This window comes from Sturnira hondurensis, unplaced genomic scaffold (genome assembly GCF_014824575.4).
Source record: "Sturnira hondurensis isolate 20B ecotype Veracruz unplaced genomic scaffold, ASM1482457v3 Scaffold0018484, whole genome shotgun sequence".
NCBI lineage: Eukaryota > Metazoa > Chordata > Mammalia > Chiroptera > Phyllostomidae > Sturnira > Sturnira hondurensis.
In genome coordinates, this window is record NW_028091115.1 from 260,236 (window position 1) to 283,604 (window position 23,369).

The window sequence follows — 23,369 nt, forward strand, 5'->3', positions numbered from 1 at the left end:
GTTGCCTCTGGTGAGTCCCCTGCTGGGAACTGGCCTGCAACCCAGGCATGTGCCCTGACTGGGAATCGAACCGCAATCGTGTGGTTCGCAGGCCCATGCTCAATCCACTGAGCTACACCAGCCAGGTAAAAAAGAATTCTTTTAAAACCTTTTTAAAAAGGTTTTATTTACTTACTGTTAGAGGAGAAGGGAGGGAAAGAAACATCAGGGGACCTGGCCAGCAACCCAGGTGGATGATCTTTCCGTTCGCAGGTGGGTGCTCAGTCCACTGGGCCACACCGACCGAGGTCGAACAGCATTCTAAAGGTAGCAAGTATTTTGTGTCCTGGGTCTACCAGGGAGGGAAGCTCCTGTCCTCGCCTCCCATCCTGAATGAAAGTGGGCAAGAGGGAGAGTGATCAGTTTTTATAAGTTTGCTTGGGGTCGAGGTAAAGGTTTTTTTTTTTTTCTCTTGGCTTCATTTCCTGAATGTCAGATGCTGGAGATGGGGTAGTGGTCCGTATCCTCATGGTACCGAGGTCTGAAGGAAAGGACACTGGCCTGCATCTGTATAGCTTGAACACTAGGGGGCAGCCGGATGAAAGCCTGTGACACCACTGAGTAGCGGCAGGCGAGGTATGGAAAAATACAGACCGGAGCCTGACAGCCGTGCTAGCCATGTGCGTTGTGGTCAAATTGTGTTACAAACTTCCGTGTAAAAGGGGAATATCAGTAACTCCCATGCACGGTGATTGTGAAGGCTATACAAGCTCATGTAAATTAAAGGACCTGGGTGTTCCATAAATAGTACTCTTTATTAAGGATGGAGTTTCCTCTTTACAAGATGTTTCTTAGGTCCCTCTAATCCACCATTTCTCAACCTTAGCACTACTGACATTTGAAGACAGATGATTCTTTGTGGCAAAGACCTGGCTATTGTAGCATGTTTAACAACATCCCTACCCACTACATGTCAGTAACACTCCATCCCACCCCCACTTGTGACAACCAAAAATGTCTCTTGACAATGCTACATGTCTCCTAGAGGGCAAACTAGCCCCGTGTTGAGAATAGTTGCTCTAGGTCAGGGGTCAGCTAACTTTTTCTGTAAAAGCCCAGCAGGGTAATACTTTAGGCTTTGCAAGACATCTGGTCTCTGCAGCTATTCAACTGTTAACTAAAGCACAAAAGCAATCATACATAATATGGATGGAGCAGGATGAGTGTGGTTGGGCACCAACAAAAGTTCATTTACAGACACTGAAATTTGACATTCATGCTCGAATTTCATCTTCATATGTCCTGAATTATTATTTTGATTCTTTTCAATCATTAAAAAATGTAGAAGCCCTTTTCAGCATGAGGGTCATGCAAATACAGGTGGTGGGGCCAGAGTCGGTCTGCAGGCTGTAGTTTGCCCACCCACCTCTAAAGCATTTTGGTGTTTGATGCATCATCAGACTAAAGCTGTTAGAAGCTGCTGGCTGGTCAAGAGAAATCAGAAATGAAGATACATGACTGAAGTTTTAATGCAAATTGTGGTGGGTGGGGAGTGGCTTTGATTAACTAAAATTTGTACACGGCTTTGCTAGAGCATAGTTGGAAGGCATGGGCCTACTGTATCGATGAGGTCCTGCTCCTGGGGCTCTGAGCAGCTGAGAATGCCGACTACTAGGGAAAGGACTGGGCCTCTGATGCCCTCAAAAAAGCCAAACAACCAGGGCCCCTATCTGAGATGCCCCCACTTCAGGAGAGTCATCCCTTAATGAAAGGACAGCTTTCTTGCAAGGCCATCCTTTTGAAATGTGGGGACCTCTTAAAAGTTGTGCATTTGAACCGCAGTACCTCACAGTGGCTTTGCCATCTACACTTACTTACCTTCCGTTGCTGTCCATCCAAGTCCTCCATCATCACTTAGCTAGTTTGGCTTGAGCTTTAGAAAGTCCCTGCTCTGGTACCCTATATGATTACATATGTATATATCTGTTATATATAGGATTAGGGATGTACTCCTCATCTTGGTTTTGGGCTTAATCAGGTTATGATGTCTTCATCAAATGGTAAGGGTATGTTGAACACTTCCTATGGACTTGGTCCAGTGCTCTATGCTCTGGGGGTATTTTGCATGAAACCTAATTAGACACTGGTTTTGAGGAACTTAGAGACTGACCCCAGCTTAACTTCTCTACCTTATTTTCCAATACTTCCCAATACCCACTCTCCCTTCCAGTACTCTAAGTGTCTGCACAGGCCTCTCCCTGAGTTTCCCAAATGATTTATTGACTGTCTGAAATATCCTCTACTGATTTAAATTCTGCCTTTGAGGCTCAGGCCCTACTGTTTCCTTGAAGCCTTTCTTGATCCCATCCACCTACTCTGATCTTTGTTTTTGAACTGCTTATTTGGACTTTTATAATCTGCTTCCTGTTTGAGCCTCAATAGATGTTAAGCTTCCTCGGGGTAGGAACCTCATTTATGGCACTCCCGAGGTTCCAGTACAGTGCTGGACACACAATAAAAAGTGATTAAGATGTAGCTACATTGAGATTCTTCACCAATGTAGGGAACTACTGCACTTTACTAGCACTTAATTTTGAAATTAAGTTACAAGAATAGTTCAAAGTATACCCACATACTCTTGGCCCATATTCACCAATTGATAGCATTTTGCCTCATTTGCTTTTTCACTTATTCTCTCTCTATTTTTTTTCTGAGCCATTTGAAGATAATTCACATGTGTCATGGCCTTTTACCCCTAATATTCCAGTAGGTATTTTTTAAAAACAAGGATATAGGCCCTGGCTGGTGTAGCTCAGTGGATTGAGTGCGGGTCTGCGAACCACACGATCGCGGTTCGATTCCCAGTCAGGGCACATGCCTGGGTTGCAGGCTGGTTCCCGGTTCCGGTTCCTGGCAGCGGAAGCATGAGAGACAACCATACATTGATAGTTCTCTCCCTCTCTCCTTCCCTTCCCCTCTAAAGATAAATAAATACAATCTTTAAAAAAAAACCACCCCAAGGATATACTCTTATATAACCACAGCCAGTTATATTAACTTTGGTAAATTTAACATTATTATACATTTTTAAAGGTTTTACTTATTTATTTTTCCAAGTTTTCCTCCTTTGGCCACTCACTGACTCCCCCATAGGAAAGGGCAGGGAGGGGAGCCCAGAGCTGTGAGTGTGTGTGTGTGTGTGTGTGTGTGTGTAGTGTAAAGACAGTAGCAGGAGCCTGTTTCAGAACAGAGAAACATGGTGGAGGGGAGGAGGATGGATGACTACAGGAGGTTTCTGGGGTTTTTTAGGATCTTGATGGTTGCCTTTATCATTGTTCCTTCCTATATCTATCGTCCACCACTTTTCAGATAATTTACTTCTGTTCAGGGGTTGCAATTCCTGCTCACTGAGAAATCATCTGTGACTTGTGAGAAGGGAATGGTCTGCGATAGGCTGGCAGAAGGATTTTTTGCTCAGGAGGTTTCCTAGGGAAATAAGGTCGTGGATAATCATGGAAAATTTTTGTTTTGCTTTCTAGAGATGAAACTGTGCATTCCATAGTGGGGATTACAAACGGAATCCAGTTATGGCTGTCCAAAGTAAATGGTCTCTAACATCAGTTTCATTGCCTTTCATTTTGTAATCCAAGTTCAAAAGACAGATTGCAATGATTTGTTCCTATCTGATGAACAAGCTTTCATCCAAACTAAGAGGATGTAGCTTTTATTTTCTCAAATATTTTCTAGGAAAGATCCATATTGATGGCAATGCTGTTGTTGATGAAGGCGGGCACTTAGGCTGAAATTCATCCAACTGTAAAATAACAAATCAGCTTAAGATACAGGCTTCAAGAAAATGAATTTCACAAGATTGGGACAATCAGAAGAGCCTTCATTGAGTCAATCATTCACTTAACGCAAGCAATATGCCCTGCTGTTGTGGCTCAGTGGATTGAGTGCTGGCCTGCAAACCAAAAGATGATCAGTTCCATTCTCAGTCAAGGCCCATGCCTGGGCTGCAGGCCAGGTCCCCAGTTAGGGGCATGTGAAAAGCAAGTAATGTATATATCTTCCACACATTGATGTTTCTTTCCCTCCCTTCCCCTTTCTCTAAACATAAATAAAATAGAATGAAATATCTCTAGAGTGTCCACAGTAGCCAGGCATAGGTGCTAAAAGCAAGGAATTCATAGGTGAATTCCTTGCTCTCATGGACCTGACACTGGGTGGGTAGGGAGCAGTCAAACTACTTTTTAAAAGTTCAAAGGCAATACATGAGAAGAAAAATTAGTTAAAAAAACGGCAATGCATGGCAAATGTCTGGAGAAGCACTGGATGAGGAGTCGACTGACCCAGATTATGATCTCAGCTTTGCTGCCAGTCTCTACAGTCTTCAGCAAGTCAGTTCACCCCTCCAACCTGAATTTTCTCACTCATACAACTAGGACTTGAATTTACGATCTCCAAGTTTCCGATCCAGTATTGTGTTTTGATATGATAGCTCAAAGACTGCCATTGCTTCAGTCAACATGAATGCCTACCATAGAGTCAAAGACAAAACACTCAATACAAAATGGACAAGAAAGACATGGAAATAAGTCATTATGAAACTGTGTAAAGTGATGTCTTTTAAAAAATATTTATTTTTAGAGAGAGGGGAAAAAGGGAGAAAGGGAGAGAGAGAGACATCAATTGGTTGTCTCTTGCACGTTCCCAACCAGGAACCTGGCACGCAAGCCAGGCTGATGCCCTGACTAGGAATGGAACCTGGAATCAAGCCAGCGGTCCTTCAGTTTGTGGGACGACGCCCAACCCACTGAGCCAGGGCAAAAGTGACATTATCTTCTGCTCTTCTCGGTTTAATACACCCCTACACATAAGATGCATCACGTAATAAAAATATGTCATTAAAAAGTTAAATAGGGAAATGGGTCAAAGCCACCTCATCCAATGGTTCTGCTACCAGTAGGACATTGAATTTTATGCAGGGCTCTTTCTCCCCACCAAGACTATAATCAGTTTTAGGACAACAGAGAAAACTCAGTTTCTTTTTCCTTTTTCTCTCATATTGGGTTCCACAAAAGTAGATTTACAGTTGTCAGTATGTGAAACACAGAGTTTACTCTTCTATTGTTATTTTTTAAAAAATCTTTTAAAAATAATTTATTTTAAAAATATTTTATTTATTTATTTTTTAGAGAGGGGAAGGGAGGGAGAAAGGGAGAGAAACATCTATGTGTAGTTGCCTCTTACACGCCCCCTACTGAGGTCCTGGTCCCCAACCCAGGCATGTGCCCTGCCTGGGAATCCAACCAAGCGACCCGTTGGTTCACAGGCCAGCACTCAGTCCACTGAGCCACACAAGCCAGGGCAGATTTTATTGATTTTATAGAGAAGGGGAGAGAGAGGGAGAAACATCAATGTGTGGCTGTTTCTTGTGTGCCCTCTACTAGGGACCTTGCCTGCAACTCAGGCAGGTGCCCTGGATGAGAATCCAACCAGCAACCCTTTGATTAACAGGCAGGCACTCAATTACTGAGCCACACCAGCCAGGGCAATTTTTCTATTATTATTTATTAATCATTGTATTATTTTACATACGAACAACCGTAAACCTACTTTTGACTCACCCTGTATTGAGCACACAGTGGATGCTCTGTAATCTCGAGCTGACAGACACTTACTAGCGAACTACTTTAATGGCACAGGTTGGTGGACTGGGATTGAGAGAACTGACTGAGGCAGTGGTGGAGTGATATGGTCGGCTCATAGAGTCATTTTGCCCTTTGCTGCTGTGCAGCTTTTAAGCCTCTTTTGGTGGGGTCTTTCTGTATTTGGTAATATTTTGCCCATTTTAAATTGATATGGAAAATGTAGAATTACTCGTAATCATGATCAGAACTGTGTAAGTACGCTATCTATATTTGTCAGTAATTGGAATGGAGTATGTACGGTAAAAGTGGTTGAGAAGAGGTGCTGTGGATGATTTTCTTTACAAGTATTTCACCTTTCTTACGCTTTCACAATAAAATACAAAGCTAATGATGTACAACACACATAGCTTTTCAAGCAATTCTGTGAAGAAAAGGAGCCTCGGAGAGCTGACACTTTAAAAAAAATAGGGTACAATGTATTGCAAACCTAAGTTCCTTCCGAGAACACGATTTCAGTGTCATGCTGCTCAGAAACCCAAGGAAACGCCTCAGGGGAGGGATTACTGCCAATAATCACTTGAGGTCGTCTCCTAAGGACTTATCAGAACACATTCCAGAGCCTCTGCGAATCTTTGGAAGTTCCCTTTCCGGAGTCCCTCCACCCCCTCCGCTAGTCACCCTAGTGCGTCAAAGGCCCAGAGTCTTCATAGAAAGGGAAAATGTACATCGCGCGATATTTGCGGACGGGATTTGGAAGTTAGGGGGAAATCCACCTCAGCGCATGCGCACTGGTTCACAACTGCCGGACAGCACGCGGGTAGGTAGGCTGGAAGTTAGAGGACGGATAGTAGAGTGTGCTAGTGTCTCTCCCCCCCCTCCTTTTCACCACGCGGAGCGTGGATCTGCGGGTGGCTGGAAGTTTGGCGCGCAGGGCCTGGCTCAGCGTTCCTGATCCGCGAGTGACTGCAGCTGGCGCCCTCCCGCCCCACCACGAGTTGGAGGAGTGCTGCAAGCGTGCGCCCCGGCGTCGGGAAGTGATCGCCTTTTCATCTTTAACAGTCACCCTCCATGCACACACCCTAGTCCCCTGAGAGTTGGTCTTCGTGCCACGACGCGCCCCTCCTTACCCGGCCCCTCCTCCCAGCCCCCAAGGCCGCTCGCTCCAGGTCGGTAGTTGGCTTCATCCCCGGTGGCCCTGCTTGGGGGCGGAGAAGATGGCTGGCGGACGTCTGCTTTTGGGGGGCGACTTCCTGTCGCCTCCGCCGCTGCCCCCCCTCCCGCCGCCGCCGCTGCCGCCCCTCCCGCCGCCCCCGCCCGAGCCAGTGCTGGAGCAGTGGCGCTACAGCCACGAAAGTGACTGGCAGTGGGCTCTGAGACGCAGCTTCATCTGTCGGCACCTGCACAGCTATCCCGGGGCTGCCCTCGACCAGCTACTTGCTCTCTCCGCCGCCTGGACCAACCACGTTTTCCTGGGCTGCAGGTGAGGAAGGTGTGCGGGTCGGGTTAAGGGATGGGTTTCGGGTTGGGTTAAGGGACCGTGATAGGGGATCAATGATGGGAATTGGGATAGGGACGGGGGCAGGATACGGGTGAGGGTTTAGAGGCTGGAGATTTGAAGATGCTGGAGGACACTGTTGGCCTGTGGAGGGGGTTGGCAGAGTGAGGTGACAGAGGATGACATAACAGGTAGAAGGGTCCCGGGATCACAGGAGCGGCCCCTCCAGGACCAGGGATGGAGATAGAGCTGTGCCTGGAAGAGGAACCATCACCACAATGACTATCGGTGGGCATCGTGGTGATGGTTCTGGGGGGCCAGGGAAATGACGAATAGGAGAACCTTGGACCTGCGTAGGACCTTCCAAGGATGCGGTATCCGCAGAGAATATCCTAGAGTCGGGCTTCGAGGGGGTGGAGGTGCTGCGGTTCTAATCCTAGTGTACTCCTGACTACTGTCTTTCCATCCCCATTAAATAAAACAACAGCCGCCGCCCCCATCGCTCCGCTGGGTTTTACTGTCTCCTGTGGAGGTGGTTTGTATGAGGTGTCTCCCCCACAGGGTCCGCCTTGCTTGTAGATTTGCGCATAAGGTGTCTGGACGCAAACAAAGAAATGGATATATCCACTATAAAAATGGATTGCCTTCCTTTATTTTAATTTTGATCAGAGGGATTAACAATTGGCCTTGAGTGAGGTTTTAGGTGTGCATGTGTGGGTTTGTCTTGCCCCCCCTTCTTAAATCTTGTGCGCATTCTGAATAGGCCTTTTTGAAAGCTCTTTGCATTCGATGGAGACTGCAGTATGGTTCCAACGCAATTTTTAAAACAACACTACTTGGACCTCTGTCTTTCAGAACACCCAGTCAGTAGTCTTAGACTAATTATTCCTTTGATAAACTGAGAGGCTTTTTTTTTTTGACACTCCTACTTCACAGTGAATTTTTTATTAGGAAGGATGAAAAATTCTGGAAAATGATCGGATCAAATTCAGCCAATTCAGACCAGGAATGACTAAAAGATACAGAAAAATAGGATTGTCCACTGCTACCGTTAATTGTTGAACAAGGTCTCCAGTGTGATGCTTTGCTTTACTCTTGTCACAAAAATTAATGTTTTTTCTATCTTCTCTAGGTTAGTGTAATTTCTGCCTCCAGAGATGATGATTATGTCACTGGAGGAACAGGTTACTACTGGGGAAGTGTCAGCTATTAAGTCACATAAATCTAATTGACCATTAAACAATATTGTTCTTGCAGTTGAAAATGTACTTTTATCACAGATCTGAATATTAGAGAAAACCATTGGGAAAGTGAATTCTTATCAAAAAATCCTTACATGGGAGGATAATAACCACCCTTTGTGCTAATAAATCTTACCTACCCATTAGAACGTAAGCCCCTTTGGGGAATGTGCTTATGCTTTCTTCCTCACACCTTTATCCTCAGTGCCTAGAAGAGTGCCTTCTGCATAATAGCTGCTTAATAAATTTGTGTGGAGTGAATGGATGACTATAACTTTATAATGTACAAAATATATAAAAATGTATGTATCTCACTTCATATAACAACCCTGGGAATTAGGTGGTGTCTCCTTTTCACAGCTAAATCAATGGAGGCCAAGAAGTTAAGTGACTTCTCCAAGGCCCCACAGTCTTCTGATGCTCTTTCCACTGAGATACAGCTGCTGTGTTTGGAAAGGATGGACCAGGAGTGAAAGCAAGTAACTGGTACAAACCACATCATTATTATACCTCAGGATTTCATTTCAAGAACAGCAGCCTTATATATATATATATATATATATATATATATATATATATATAAGTATGGCATTAAAAAGCACAGATCAGGCCAGTGGTAGTCAGTGTTAACAGGTCAAGCTTCCAGGGCATTTTGTGGGTGTATTTACACTTGCCAAAGCTCGTCTGTGTATAGTATATATACTATAGTCACCATGTGACACTGTAGTTAAGTCATTTCAGTCAATACAAGTTGCTATAACATTATCAAATAGCATAACAGAGAAGTAATGTTTGTATTATATGTAACTTGTCTATAGGAGAAAGAAGAGGCAATAAAGAATTTTACAAACTAGGAACCAACTGCAGTCTTCCGCTTTAGTCAGGCTTTACGTTAGCTGTTGTCTTCAGGGGGAAAATCTATATCCCGGTACTTGTTAATGTTGATATTGACAGACCTCTTGTTTTCTGATCTGTTTTGTGATCCCTCTTTTCTCTCAAGGGAACTATAGAATACAAGGTGAAACAGCCTATTCTCAACTTAAATTGCTAATTTCTTCTTCAAGGTCCAGCCCTTGACTGTTACAACAGGTTGTAAATAGTAGCAAGAAGGGAAATTATTACACTTTCCCCTGTTTAGCAGGACTTGCTGTGTTCTGTGTCAGATGGGGCTGAAGTAAGTCCTAGGTCAAAGATATCTTTGAGAACTTGATCATAAGATGAAACTGGGAGGGGCAAAGCGTGTTTCATTCCTGTTGGTGATAGTGGTACTTTTTAAGGAACAAGTTCAAATATGTTCTTAACTCCGTAACCATGGTTCTTAAACTTAAGCAGGCATTGAAATCATTAGTTAGGCTTGTTAAAAACACGGATTGCTAGGTCCCATCCCCAGGGTCTCTGATTCAGTAGGTCTGAGGTGGAGTCCCAGAATTTCAGAATTTGCATTTCTAACAGGTTCCCAGGTGATGCCATCCAGAGACTGCACTATGAGAACCGCCGTTTTATAGGGTTACAGTAAATAAAGCAGTGTTTCCCAATATGCTTTTTCATCATTTTCCATCATAAACCAAGCAACCAGGAAGCTCAAATAGCTGAAATTATTTCTCTTCACTATTTTATTTGTCTGTTTTATCAAAGGAAACTGTCAAGCATTTTTTTCTGCAAGCAATATCTAAAATATATCTTGTGGCTAATGAAAAGTTAGTACAGTCTTCTAATCAACTACATCTATGAATGCCTAGGGAATCTGTGCAATTTTTACTTAAACATTATAGATAAATGTGTACATATGTGTGTGTATACACACACACACACACATATATATATATTTAATAAAGCAGACTGTTTGGTTAACTGGAGCATTCAGTTTTCCAATCATTCTTCATCACTAGGATTAGAAACAGAATCCTGGCCTATTGATCTTTAATGCAATACTAATCAGTCAGGAAAATATACCTTAAAATGAAGCCAGCTTTGCCACCTTGATTATTTGTCTCTTCCTTGTTCATGTGAGACTGTTTGGAAGCCTCATGCCATTGGGCTCATGCTGTGAAACTAACTTTGCACATAGTACGTAGAGGGCATCGGTCACCAGCTAATGAAGTGTGAGTGAGTGGGGGCTTTCAAAAGAGTAATCAATAATCTGGTCGTATGTTATTCACTTCTGTTAGGAGTCTTATGAATAGCTTTAAATATATAATTTTATACTTGGTAATCCTAGTCTTTGCTGAGTTTTCAAACCTCAGCTTTTTTACTTGGACTTAATAGACCCCGTTGAATACACTTAAATGTTTTTGAAAGCATCTATTACTGAGTATTTATGAAATTTCAGGTGCCATCATATGTCCTAAGCATGCACCTATATGTGCCTGTTTTTGTTAAGGATTGTGAGATTCATGAACTCGGATGTCTTTGTCCACTAGAAATTATCTTTCTTTCTTTTTTTTTTTAATATTTTATTTATTTATCTTTAGAGGGGAAGGGAAGGAGAGAGGGAGAGAAATATCAATGTATGGTTGCCTCTGCCGAGGACACACAATGTATCGTGTGTCCCCTGCCGGGAAGTGGCCTGCAACCCAAGCATGTGCCCTGACTGGGAATCGAACCGCGATCCTCTGGTTCGCAGGCCCGTGCTCAATCCACTGAGCTACACCAGCCAGGGCGAAATTATCTTTCTTATGTGCTAGGCATGCTGGGACCATTGAATAGCATCCAGATTTCCAAAAGCTTAGTAAATAATACGCTGCCTTTGAAAACCCTAAAGACTTGCTGGAGATTTTTGTTTTCTTTTGTAAGCATTTACAACCAAATGGATATATTAACAGACTTAAATATATAATATGCATGCATCTTCAAATCACTGTATTAGACTTTCCTTGATGATATTTTTCATCACAATCCCTCCAAAGATAGAATACTGTATAGTTGTTAAGTCTCATGTGGTAATGACATGGAGAAAAAAGCTTATAATATAGTAAATTAAGAACCAAGAAAACCCCTTACCAGACTGCAAATCAACGTAGATAATCTGATAGTGATGGGGGGATGGGAGAAGGGGGGAAGTAGCATGGAAAACATAGAAAAAGGAATAAAACATAAACCCAAAAATATTAGTGCAATTATCAGTAATTGGGTTACTAGGTGCTTTTCTTGGTGGATTCTCTAAAACTTCTGGAGTAAAGGTGTTACTTTAAATCCACTAGCAAAACACTATGCTACGGAAAACAGTAATGAAAGCTTTACTGTCTTAGCTTATTTCACATTTGTGGAACTACTTCTTTATCCCTCAATAGCTAATCTCTGGAGAATTTAAAAAATGGGAATGCAATCCTAGTGGTCTTATTAAAGACTCTAGATTGCTATTTGCATTGTTCTTAGGAGAGTCGGGTGTTAGGCACTGTAGGGTCTTTTCCATTATTGTTTGAGCTGCTCGGGCTTCTTCAACATTAGGACTTCCTAATAAAGGACTGAGAAGCGGAGTGTGCTGGCAACCTACACAAGGGTTTATTTTTGTAGCCTATGGGTGATGATGAATTTTGTGGCAGGCGTAATGAATAAGGAACAGAAGAAACCTGAGAGAAAAGTGAGTGTGAATGGAGTGAGCCCCAAATGCATCATTCATGGACACTGGATGATGACATGCTTGCCATTTACAGTTTTATACCCTATTTGGAATCAGGCTGTAATTGAAGGTCTGGAGAATTTTGACTGCAATTCTAGGTGAGCGCCTTGGTTGTAGTACCAATTTTGGTAGCAGAAGTGGCATTACCACTTGAAGATTTGCAGACCGCTATTTTATTTTCATAATCTCTTGTTTTCCTCTTGTACCTTGGAAATTGGACTCCCAAATCTGAATGGAAGTGATACATAGAACATGTGACATTTTAGGCTATACTTTCCAACGTTTGGATAAGAGTAAATGAAAGTAAAATTACTCTTGGCATTTAAATGCTGGTGTTAACAGCAGCAGTAGCAATTACCAATTTGAAGTACAGGTTACAACTGGGCTTGCTTGCGGTAATCTGGTCAGAGAAGGCCACCATGTTTTGACTTCTCCGATTTGCTAAGAAAGACATCTGCTGGGTGTGCAAACTACTGTGCTGAAAATGGAAAATATTATCCCCCTTTCAAGTTCAGAATCTATTCATGTAAAAGTGTGCTGGTTACTTGTTTTCGGAACTTTCTTCCCAAATGCTCCCAGGAGTCTCTTGTCTGGTCTTAGGCTGGGAGAGGCTGGAGATAGGAGGGGTGAGTGGATCCCCATGACAGCAGAAACTTCACTTGAGCCCATCTTTTTGTTTCTGTGCAGTAAAATGATACCCTGCCAAGCAGCAAATCTACTTCTTAAGAAGCTCTTTTTAAAAATGGTGTGTTTTAAAACTCTTTATTATGGAAAAATCGAACACGTACAGCAGAGTTTAATGAGCACCCATATTCCCATCACTGGACATCAGCAATTATCAACAATCTCTTACGCTCTCCTGCTCCTTTCGTCTAACTTGCCCCCAGTTGTTTTTGCGGGAGATAGTCTGCAGTGTATTAAAGAAAATCTTGACATCATTCCCCCCTGTGAGAGCTTCAGTATGTGTCTATATCAGATACAAATTATTTATTTTTGGAGAGGGGGGAAGGGAGGTAGAAAGAAAGGGAGAGAAACATTGATGTGCAAGAGAAACGCCGATTGGCTGCCCCTGGCGCATGCCCCAACCAGGGAAGGCCCAGGCATGTGCCCCAACCAGAAATCCAACCAGCGACCTTTTGCCTTGCCAGGTGACACCTAACCAATTGAGCCACACTGGCCAAGGCTAAATAACAATTTCTTAAAATCATCCAATGTTCAGTTTTTTCCATTTGTCCTGAAATGTCTTTTTGCAGTTGGTTTGTTTGAGTCATGATCCAAACAAGGTTCTCGGTTGATCTGTTCCCTTTAACGTATAAAAACTTCCCCTCTCCTTTTCTTTTTTTAAAAAAGATTTTATTTATTTATTTTTAGAGGGCGAGGAAGGGAGGGAGAAAGAGAGGGAGAGAAACATTAAAGTGTGAGAGAAACATCAGTCGGCTGGATCTCGCCCACAACCCAGGTGTGTGCCCTGAGCGGACATTGAACTGGCAACCTTTTGGTTCATAGGTCAGCACTCAATCTACTGAGCCACACCAGCCATGGCTCCTTTTATTTTCATGTTACTTATCTGATGAAGAAATTGGATTAACAAATAGTGTTTTCTTCATTCTGGATTTGGCTGGCTAGGTTCCTGTCGTGGAATTTAACATGTTTCTGGGAGTTAGGGGCTTGGTTACGTTCAGGGTCAATTATTTGGTGGGCAAGAACACTTATAGATAGTTCTTTGTCTTGTGATATGGATATCAGGGGGCACGTGTCTGCTTGTCCCATTTTTAGTGATATTAAAATGTTCCCGGTCACCTTTTTAATTGAAACCTTTGTTGCAATAATTGTAGATTCATGAGCAGTTGTATGAAATAATACAGAGATACCCCATACTCTTTACCCAGTTCTGCTAATGATAAACATTTTGCAAAATTATCATGTAACATCATAACCAGGATAATGACATTGTCAAAATCCACTGATACTACTCAGATTTCCCAGTCTTACTGGTACTTGTGTGTGTGTGTGTTCTATACAATTTAATCACATGGAAGTTTGTGTATTCATTACCACAGTCAAGATATTGAGCAGTTCCAATGCCATAAGGATCCGTTACATTTTATAACCCTATCCACTTCCCTCCTATCCATACACGATATTGCATGTGTCAGTTCCCTTTTATTGCTGGTTCCATGGTGTGTGTGTGCCCGAGTTTAACCATTCACCTGTTGAAAGACATCTGTGCTGATGGCATTTTTTGACTGTTACAAATACACCTGTTGTGAGCATTCATATACGGGTTTTTGCATGAACATACATTTTCATTTCTCTGAGGTAAATGCTCAAGAGTGTAATTGGTAGATTAGATGGTGATTGCATGTTTAATTTTGCAAAAATTTCCAAGTTGTTTTCCAGAGCGGCCATACAATTTTACATTCCCACCAGCAATTTGTAAGTGATCCAGATTCTCTGCATCCTTGCCAGCATTTGATATTGTCACTATTTTTCATTTTAGCCACTGTGATAGGTGTGTAGTGATATCTCATTGTGTTTTTAAATTGCATTTCTCTGGTGGCTAATGATGTTGAACATCTTTTCAATGTGCTTGTATGCAATCTGTATCTCCTGTTTGGTGAAATGTTCTGTTTGTATCTTTTTAATATCATTGGAAGAGCTGGCTTAGTAGCCAACTTCAGAACAACTCTTTGTTAAAAAGATTGCATTTATATATTTATTTTTTAGAGAGGGGGGAAGGGATGGAGGAAAAAGAGGGAGAGAAACATCCATCGGTTGCCTCGCACAAGTGCCCTGACTGAGAACTGAACCCGCAACCCAGCCATATGCTCTGACTGGGAATTGAGCCAGCGACCTTTCACTTTGCAGGACGATGCCCAACCAACTGAGTCACACTGGTTGGGCCTTTTCAGGTCTTTTTTAAAAAATATATATAATATATACGTATATTTTTACTGTTGAGTTTTGAGAGGACTTTCTCCTAGGTGCTAGTTTTGTGTCAGGTGTGTGGTTTGCAGATATTTCTCCCAGTTTGTAGCTTGTCTTTTCATCCTCTTCATGGGGACTTTTGAGAGCAAAAGTTTTTAATTTTTTGAAATTATATTTTATTGATTATGCTATTACACAGTTGTCCTGATTTTTCTCCCTGAAAGTTTTTAAATTTTGAAGGGCATTTTATCAGCTTTTCCTTTTATGGGTCATACTTTTGGTGTCAAGTATAAGAACTCTTTGCCTAGACTTAGACCCTGAAGATTTTCTCCTGTTTTTTTTAATATAGGTTTTATAGGTTTACATTTTACATTTAGGTCTATGGTGCATTTTGAATTAATTTTTGTATAAAGGTTGCGGTTCAGGCTGAGGTTTTGTTTGGTTGCCGCCTGTGGATGGGAGCCCGCACACTTCATCACTACATGGTGACAAGGCCGCCCTTCCTCCATTCAATCACTTTTGCAGCTTCGTCAGCCGAGGTTGAGCGTGTTTGTGTAGCTTGTTTTCTGGGTTCTTCCCCATCAACTTCTCACCTAATAGGTTTAGCAGCCATTGATGACCACTTATTCCATTATTGGTTGCAAACTGGTAGCAGTCTTATCATTCCTATACTTACTAGCTGGGCTGCTCCTGTAAAGAGATTTTCTTCATCAACTCTTTAGTTGCTCTGAGGTATAATTGGGATGGAAAATGCCAGATAAATACTTGCTTTCCTCCTTAATATTCCCTGTTTTTTGGAATGACTTGCTTCTCTACCATCCTCCAGAGGTGACCAATAATGAGCTTGTAAGTATCTTTTTAAACTAATGGATTTGTAACATTTGATTTGTTTCAATTCACTGATGTCATTGTTCTAATTGATGATGCTCAAGTTGGCTTACTTTCCCAGTAGGAGGCAATTCAAATTGGCTGCTGAGTCCATTTGACACAATTCCTGAAGTCTTTGACAGCTTCCTGGTTTTCGGGCACAAGAATATCTTCCAGGTCCATCTTACACATTTCATGCCCCAGACTTGGAATCAGCCGTTTCTCTAAGGACCCTGATTCTTTTTCATGGGAAATGATAGATCTCCATCTGCATATTAACAACCCAGCAGCTCTTAACATTCTTACTGCTTTTTAAAATATACAAATGTAATTATTTACATATAGTACATATATGATAGTGAAAAATAAATCAGGAGTTTATATGGATACTTTCTTATATTTTTAAAATTTTTTACTTATTTATTTTTAGAGAAGAGAAGGGAGGGAGAAAGAGAGGGAGAGAAACATCAGTGTGTGGTTGTCCATCATGTGCCCCCCACTGGGGACCTGGCCCGCAACCCAGGCATGTGCCCTGACTGGGAATCAGACGGGCAACCCTTTGGTTCACAGGCCCACGCTCAGTCCACTGAGCCACACCAGCCAGTGCTATATGGATACTTTTAATTCAAACTTAAAGATAAGGCCTGGGCTTAAATTTCTTTTTTTAAAGGCTTTAAATTTTATTTTTTACTTGTAGTATACATTCAATATTATCTTGATTTAGTGTCAGGTGTACAGCATAGTATATAGGTAATCATATATTGTGTTGGCCACAAAGTTCATCTATTTTTTTTAAAGACTTTATTTATTTATTTATCTTTAGAGGGTAAGGAGAGAGGGAGAGAAACATCAATGTATGGTTGCCTTTCATGCATCCCCTGCTGGAGGCTCACCTGCAGGGAACCAGCCTGCAACCCAGGCATGTGCCCTGACTGGGAATCGAACCGCGATCCTCTGGCTCGCAGGCCTGTGCTCAATCCACTGAGCTACACCAGCCAGGGCTCATCTATTTTTTTAATATGATGGCTCTAGTAGGGCTTAGTTGTCTTTAACTTCATTTGAAACAATTTTGTTAGAATGTATTGTGACAGCTGTCATACCAGCGTGCATTAAAAACAATAACTTTATCAAAATTGGTGAACTTTTGTGCAGCCATTTTGATATATGAAAATGGAAAAAATATACAACATTTTTAGCGTATTAAATTTTATTATTTCATGAAGGGTAAAAATGCAACTGAAACACAAATATTTGTGCAGTGTATGGCAAAGGTGTTGTAACTGATTGAATGTGTCAAAAGTGGTTTGTGAAGTTTCTTGGTACTATTGACATGTTGGTCAAATAATTCTTTGCTGTGGGGCTGTCTTATGCATTGGAAGATGTTCAGCAGCACCCCTGGTCTCTGCCCACTAGAAGCCAGTAGCGGGAGAGAGCTGCCACACTCAAAATATCGAAATCAATAAAGTTATTGGTGAAAATGGAAAATGTGTCTTTTATTTTAAAGACAAAACTAAACAGACTTTTTTGGCCAACCCAATATTTTACAAAGTGTTGTGCCAATATTTCCAGTACCTAAATGGCACCATACACAGTTATCACAATATTACTGACTATATTCTCTATACTGTACTTTACATCCCCCATGACTGTTTTGTAACTACCAATTTGTACTGCTTAATCCCTTCCCCTCTTTAACCTGGTCTCTAAGTCCCCCTCCCTTTTGGCAATCAACATCCCCCTCTGTGTGTCTGAGTCTGTTTGAATTTTGTTTGTTCTGTCGATTCCACATATAAGTGAAATCATATGTTATTTGTCTTTCCCTGACTTATTTCGCTTAGCATAATGCCCTCCAGGTCCATCCATGCTGTCACATACGGTAATATTTTATGGCCCAGTAATACTCCATTTTATATATATATATATATATATATATATATATATATATATATCCACTTTTTTGACAGGTTGCTTCCATATCTTGGCTATTGTAATTATGAGGGGTTACCCCCCCAAAAAAGCAAAATTTATTTATAAAAAATTGTGTATTTATTCGTACATGTTTAAACTTCAGTCCCCTTCAAAGCACTCTCCATTTGATGCAGTGCACCTATTGAGACCTTTTTCCTACCACTCAAAACAGTTTTTGAATTCATCAGTTTCGATACCTTTTAGTGCTTCTGCCTTTTTTTTGTTTCATCTGTTCCACATTGGCACAATGTTTCCCTTTGAGGACTTTTTTCATCTGGGGAAACACAAAAAAGTCACGTGGGATGAGATTGGGTGAACAGGGAGGGTGGGGCATGGGGGTCATGCTGTTTTTGGTCAAAAACTGCTGAACACTCAGCATGGTGTGGGCAGATGCGGTCATAAATCACCCATCATGAAATGGGCAAAGGTGTTGAAAGAATCTTCAAAAAAACTTCACTGAAGCTGAACACAGCCTCTCACAACAATGCCAGCTGGTACATGGATACAGATGGGTTCCTAGAACACTCACCTCGTGGGGGAAGCCTGAGTACAGGGGGCCCATCTTCTGCAATATAATTCTGTTTTTTTTTCCTCCCTCGTAATGCTGCATTGAACATAGGGGTACGCATATTCTTTCAAATTAGTGTTTTGGGTTTCTTCAGATATATTCCCAGAGGTGGAATTGCCGGGTCATAAGGCAGATCCATTTTTAACTTTTGGAGAACCCTCCATACTGCTTTCCACTGTAGCTGCACCAGTCTGCATTCCCACTAACAGTGCACTAGGATTCCCTTTTCTCTACATCCTCACCGGCACTCATTGTTTATGGATTTATTGATGATATTAGCTTCAATGTCTTGATTCTATGTTTGCGTGTCTTATAATGACAGTAACATAATTACTCATTTGATAGGTAAGTATTTTAGGGAAGAGTCTTTAGTTTTATAGCCAAGATAGTCTGTTGAAAAGTCCTGTGGGAACAATGATAAGATTGGCTCATTTAGAAATTAAAAAAAAAACTACATTCTTATCTGTTTTAATGGTAGATTATATTAATTTAAATAGGTACAGCCCACGCTTGATGGAAAAAATTCTTCAAATGGCTGAAGGTATTGATATTGGGGAGATGCCTTCATATGACCTGATGCTGTCCAAACCTTCCAAAGGTCAAAAACGTCATCTTTCAACATGTGATGGTGAGTATACTGTTTCTGGAAGGTGGGATTTGGAGAAACTACATGGCCTTTTTTTAAATAAACCATATTAGTGCGGTATATGATTTTAAGTAACGTTGGTAATTTTGGACCTTACACAACTGTGAAAGAATTTTAACTTTTAGTTATGTACAGTTTTTTTTTTTTTTTGAGGATGCTAAATAGAACTGAAGCCTAAGAATACTGAAGTCAGGCTTTAATGCTGTCCTCGAAGCCCATGCCATGAACCTCCCTCTAAATAGAAAAACCTTATACTCTGATCATTTGAGCATCTAAGTAACTAAATCCTCCTGGATGGGTCCAAGATGGACCAGCTTTTCTACTGAATGGTGTTATAGGGAGGAAGCTCTCGTGTCTGGTATAGCCTCAACAGAGTTCTTCCATAGCTTTAAATTTGATATCCCTCATAAATCATTAGTTTCCAGCTGTTGCTAGTTCTAGAAATAAAACATAGCAAACACTCTTTTGTGCAGAATAGGTCAGAACATTAAGATTTTGAAGTTGAAAACCTTTGGGATCTTGTGATAATTATTTTTATTTGATTTTTAGTCACAACTATGTAAAGCACCATCACAGAGTCACTCACCTCTGATACAAAAGAGAGAAGCTTTGTAAATGCCTCTGGCCATCATCTCTGTTGCAGTAGAGCCATCTGTTCCATTTGCAGTCCTTAAGAAGAGAGCTTTGCAGCACAGGTGGTATGAGATTATACTGGAACAACTTCTTACTCAATACACTTCACCTGTGCTTTAACTCATTCGATGCAAAAGCATCTACCATTCATGCATGGTGGTGACCTGCATACTTGATTCAATGGCATATTTTCTATCAAGTCCCTTCCCTTACACGTGGAAGGACAGGAAGCATTACCTCCTTATGCTGGAACCTTACACTGATATTTGAATCCCTTCACCTAAATAACCTGAAGTTTTTTTGTGATGGGAAGTATCTTGTACCAACAATGCAGCTCGCAAATAATATGGTTGGTACTATTTCCCTGCTTGGGTTTTTTTTTTTTTTAATTCCCTTTGTAATGAATTGTAAATTTCACTCATTCTATAGGTCAAAATCCTCCTAAAAGGCAAGCCGTCTCCAAATTCCATGTGAGACCTCGTTTTGAGCCTGTACATTTTGTAGCTAGTAGTTCAAAAGATGAAAGACAGGAAGATCCTTATGGCCCTCAAACAAAAGAGGTAAATGAACAAACACATTTTGCCAGCATGCCGAGAAACATCTACCAAGATTATACTCAAGACTCTTTCAGTACACAAGATGGGAATTCTCAGTATTGTGATTCATCAGGATTTATTTTCACAAAAGACCAGCCTGTAACAACCAACATGTATTTTGACAGTGGGAACCCTGCCCCAAGCAGCACATCACAGCAGGCAAACTCTCAGTCACCTCCTGAGCCTTCACCATCACAGACATTTCCTGAGTCAGTGGTAGCCGAGAAGCAGTATTTTATTGAAAAATTAACAGCGACTATCTGGAACAACCTTTCTAATCCAGAGATGACTTCCGGATCTGATAAAATTAATTACACATACATGTTAACTCGTTGCATTCAGGCATGTAAGACAAATCCTGAGTATATATATGCTCCTTTAAAAGAAATCCCTCCTGCTGACATCCCCAAAAATAAAAAACTCCTAACAGATGGTTACGCTTGTGAAGTTAGATGCCAAAATATCTACTTAACTACAGGTTATGCTGGCAGCAAGAATGGGTCCAGGGATCGAGCTACTGAGCTAGCTGTGAAACTCTTGCAGAAGCGTATTGAAGTTAGGGTTATCCGACGGAAATTCAAGCACACGATTGGAGAGGACCTTGTGGTGTGTCAGATTGGCATGCCTTCGCATGAATTTCCTCCAGCTCTGAAACCACCAGAAGAGCTGGTGGTGCTGGCTAAAGATGCCTCTGGGCAGCCGATTTTTAATGCTTCCGCCAAGCATTGGACCAATTTTGTGCTTACAGAAAACGCAAACGATGCAATTGGTATCCTTAACAATTCTGCCTCATACAACAAAATGTCTGTTGAGTACAAATATGAGATGATGCCAAATCGCACGTGGCGTTGTCGAGTGTTTTTGCAAGATCATTGCTTAGCTGAAGGTTATGGAACCAAAAAAACAAGTAAACATGCAGCTGCCGACGAGGCCTTGAAAATCCTTCAAAAAACACAACCCACTTACCCATCTGTCAAAGGTTCACAATGCCAGACAAGCTCTTCACCCAGGGGATCTGGCAAGAAGAAAGATATAAAGGATCTTGTGGTTTACGAGAATTCTTCCAATCCTGTGTGCACACTCAACGACACGGCTCAGTTTAACCGGATGACAGTTGAATATGTCTATGAAAGAATGACGGGCCTCCGATGGAAATGCAAGGTGATTCTAGAGAGTGAAGTAATTGCAGAAGCAATTGGAGTGAAGAAAACTGTCAAATATGAAGCTGCTGGGGAAGCTGTGAAAACCCTCAAAAAGACCCAGCCGACTGTCATTAACAACTTGAAGAAAGGAGCTGTTGAAGATGTGATTTCAAGAAACGAAATTCAGGGCCGCTCAGCAGAGGAGGCTTACAAACAACAAATCAAAGAAGATAACATAGGTAATCAGCTGCTGAGGAAGATGGGTTGGACGGGTGGTGGTTTAGGGAAGTCCGGCGAGGGCATTCGGGAACCGATCTCTGTCAAAGAGCAGCATAAGCGAGAAGGGCTTGGGCTCGATGTAGAAAGGGTAAATAAAATTGCCAAGAGAGATATTGAACAGATCATCAGAAACTACGCCCGCTCCGAGAGCCACACGGATTTGACTTTCTCTACAGAGCTGACTAATGACGAGCGGAAGCAAATACATCAGATCGCCCAGAAGTATGGTCTTAAGAGTAAGTCTCACGGGGTAGGCCACGATAGGTACCTGGTGGTAGGTAGAAAAAGACGGAAGGAAGACCTACTAGATCAGCTCAAACAGGAAGGCCAAGTGGGGCATTACGAGCTTGTGATGCCTCAAGCAAATTAGACCTCACTAATTTATTTTGTAAATGCCTAATGAGGCATATTTAGGAATTACAGAAATGCTACATGTTCCTGTTGCAGAGTATGATCATTCTTAAGATGTTTCACCTTGTTCATTTCATATAGTGCTTTATTAGATATTGGGACTTGAAGAATTCTGTCCACTTGTGTTAGCTTAATCCAGCAGATGATATTGTGCAATTACCGTTTGTGTCTTTGATATTGCTGTGCCCCCAGATTTTAGTCGTTTGTACAAAGCAAGAACGCGGATCCAAGTGGAATTTCACCCTGAGAAAGAAACCCCGATTTTAAAGGGCATAGCACAGCACTCTGCAACAATACGTGAGGTTGATATGAATTACCAGAAAATCACAGTCTTAATTCCAGATTTCTGATGTCAGATCGTTTTGTATTATCTATTTTCATCTTTCTGTGAAGCAGTTAGAGCTGTTTAACAGTAAATTGTGCTGTACGTGTAAATGTCCTTACAGACTAAATGATGTAAAACTTTCTTAAAGTAATTTTAGTGTTCACTTATTTATAACTTCTACCATGTGGTTTTCAGAATATTGGAAGTGATTTACTGTACCTTGTGATATATCAATTTTAACAAAAAGTCTTCATGCTGAGAGAGCACTACCTGAGAGAGCACTTGAAAAGTTTCAGAAACTTTCGTCTAATCTGAGGAAAGGAAGCTGGAGCTGTTTGTTCTTGGTGCCTTGCAGAGAGACTCACAGCAACTTCCCCTTATAGCTTTCATACGGTTTGGATGCACAGCACATCCAAGGCGGCCAGAGCTGCAGCAGAGCTCGGTAAAAGACTGAAGATACATTGGTACTTTGATGAAAAGGTCAGTTGGCTGGTCCTTCTCTCAAAAAGCTTATTAAGCTCCCAAAGCCAACTTTGTAACATATTTAAAATGGCTATTTTCGCTTATTCCTGGAATGTAAAAAGAAAGTATATAAAAAGAATTAGTGTGTGCTTCCTGAATAAAAAGGAGCCGAAGTTGATCAAAATGGTGGTGTGCTTATTTCTGGGCAGCAGCCTAGTAGTGACACTATGGGTTTGGGAGAGAGGGGAAGTGGCGTTTGCACAAAGTATTTCAACACCAGAGCACATGTAGATGAACATAATGACTTAGCACATAGGAACAGCTAATACGTCACCCATCATGTTTTTCCTGTGAACCAATATGCTGGCTGCAACCGAACTGCAGGCTGTTTAATTTTATGTGATTTTGTTTTTGTATCTCAGGTAAATCAAGTATTAATATTCACACAATATTCTGAGACGAATATTAATATTGATAGTTAACCCCCCCCATGAACTATTTAGAACAATTGGATTGTTTATAGTGTCTTAAAACATTTAGCACCACACTTGTCATT

General features: G+C 41.4%; 1 protein-coding gene across 3 annotated transcripts; it reads left to right on the plus strand.

The window, feature by feature from the left end:
* Positions 1–6,349: 6,349 nt before the first annotated feature.
* Positions 6,350–22,997, plus strand: NKRF (NFKB repressing factor). 3 transcript variants are annotated; one of them, XM_037069144.1, is made up of 4 exons: positions 7,028–7,113; positions 8,730–8,855; positions 18,817–18,947; positions 20,028–22,997. In XM_037069144.1, the coding sequence occupies exons 3-4, from the start codon at positions 18,833–18,835 to the stop codon at positions 21,983–21,985; spliced, it is 2,073 nt and encodes a 690-aa protein (XP_036925039.1). In that variant the 5' UTR covers positions 7,028–7,113; positions 8,730–8,855; positions 18,817–18,832; the 3' UTR covers positions 21,986–22,997. The 3 variants fall into 3 exon arrangements, with proteins under 3 accessions (XP_036925038.1, XP_036925039.1, XP_036925041.1); XM_037069143.1 differs by lacking the exon at positions 8,730–8,855 and having other exon boundaries at positions 6,350–7,113; XM_037069146.1 differs by lacking the exons at positions 7,028–7,113; positions 8,730–8,855 and adding an exon at positions 13,423–13,447.
* Positions 22,998–23,369: the final 372 nt, after the last annotated feature.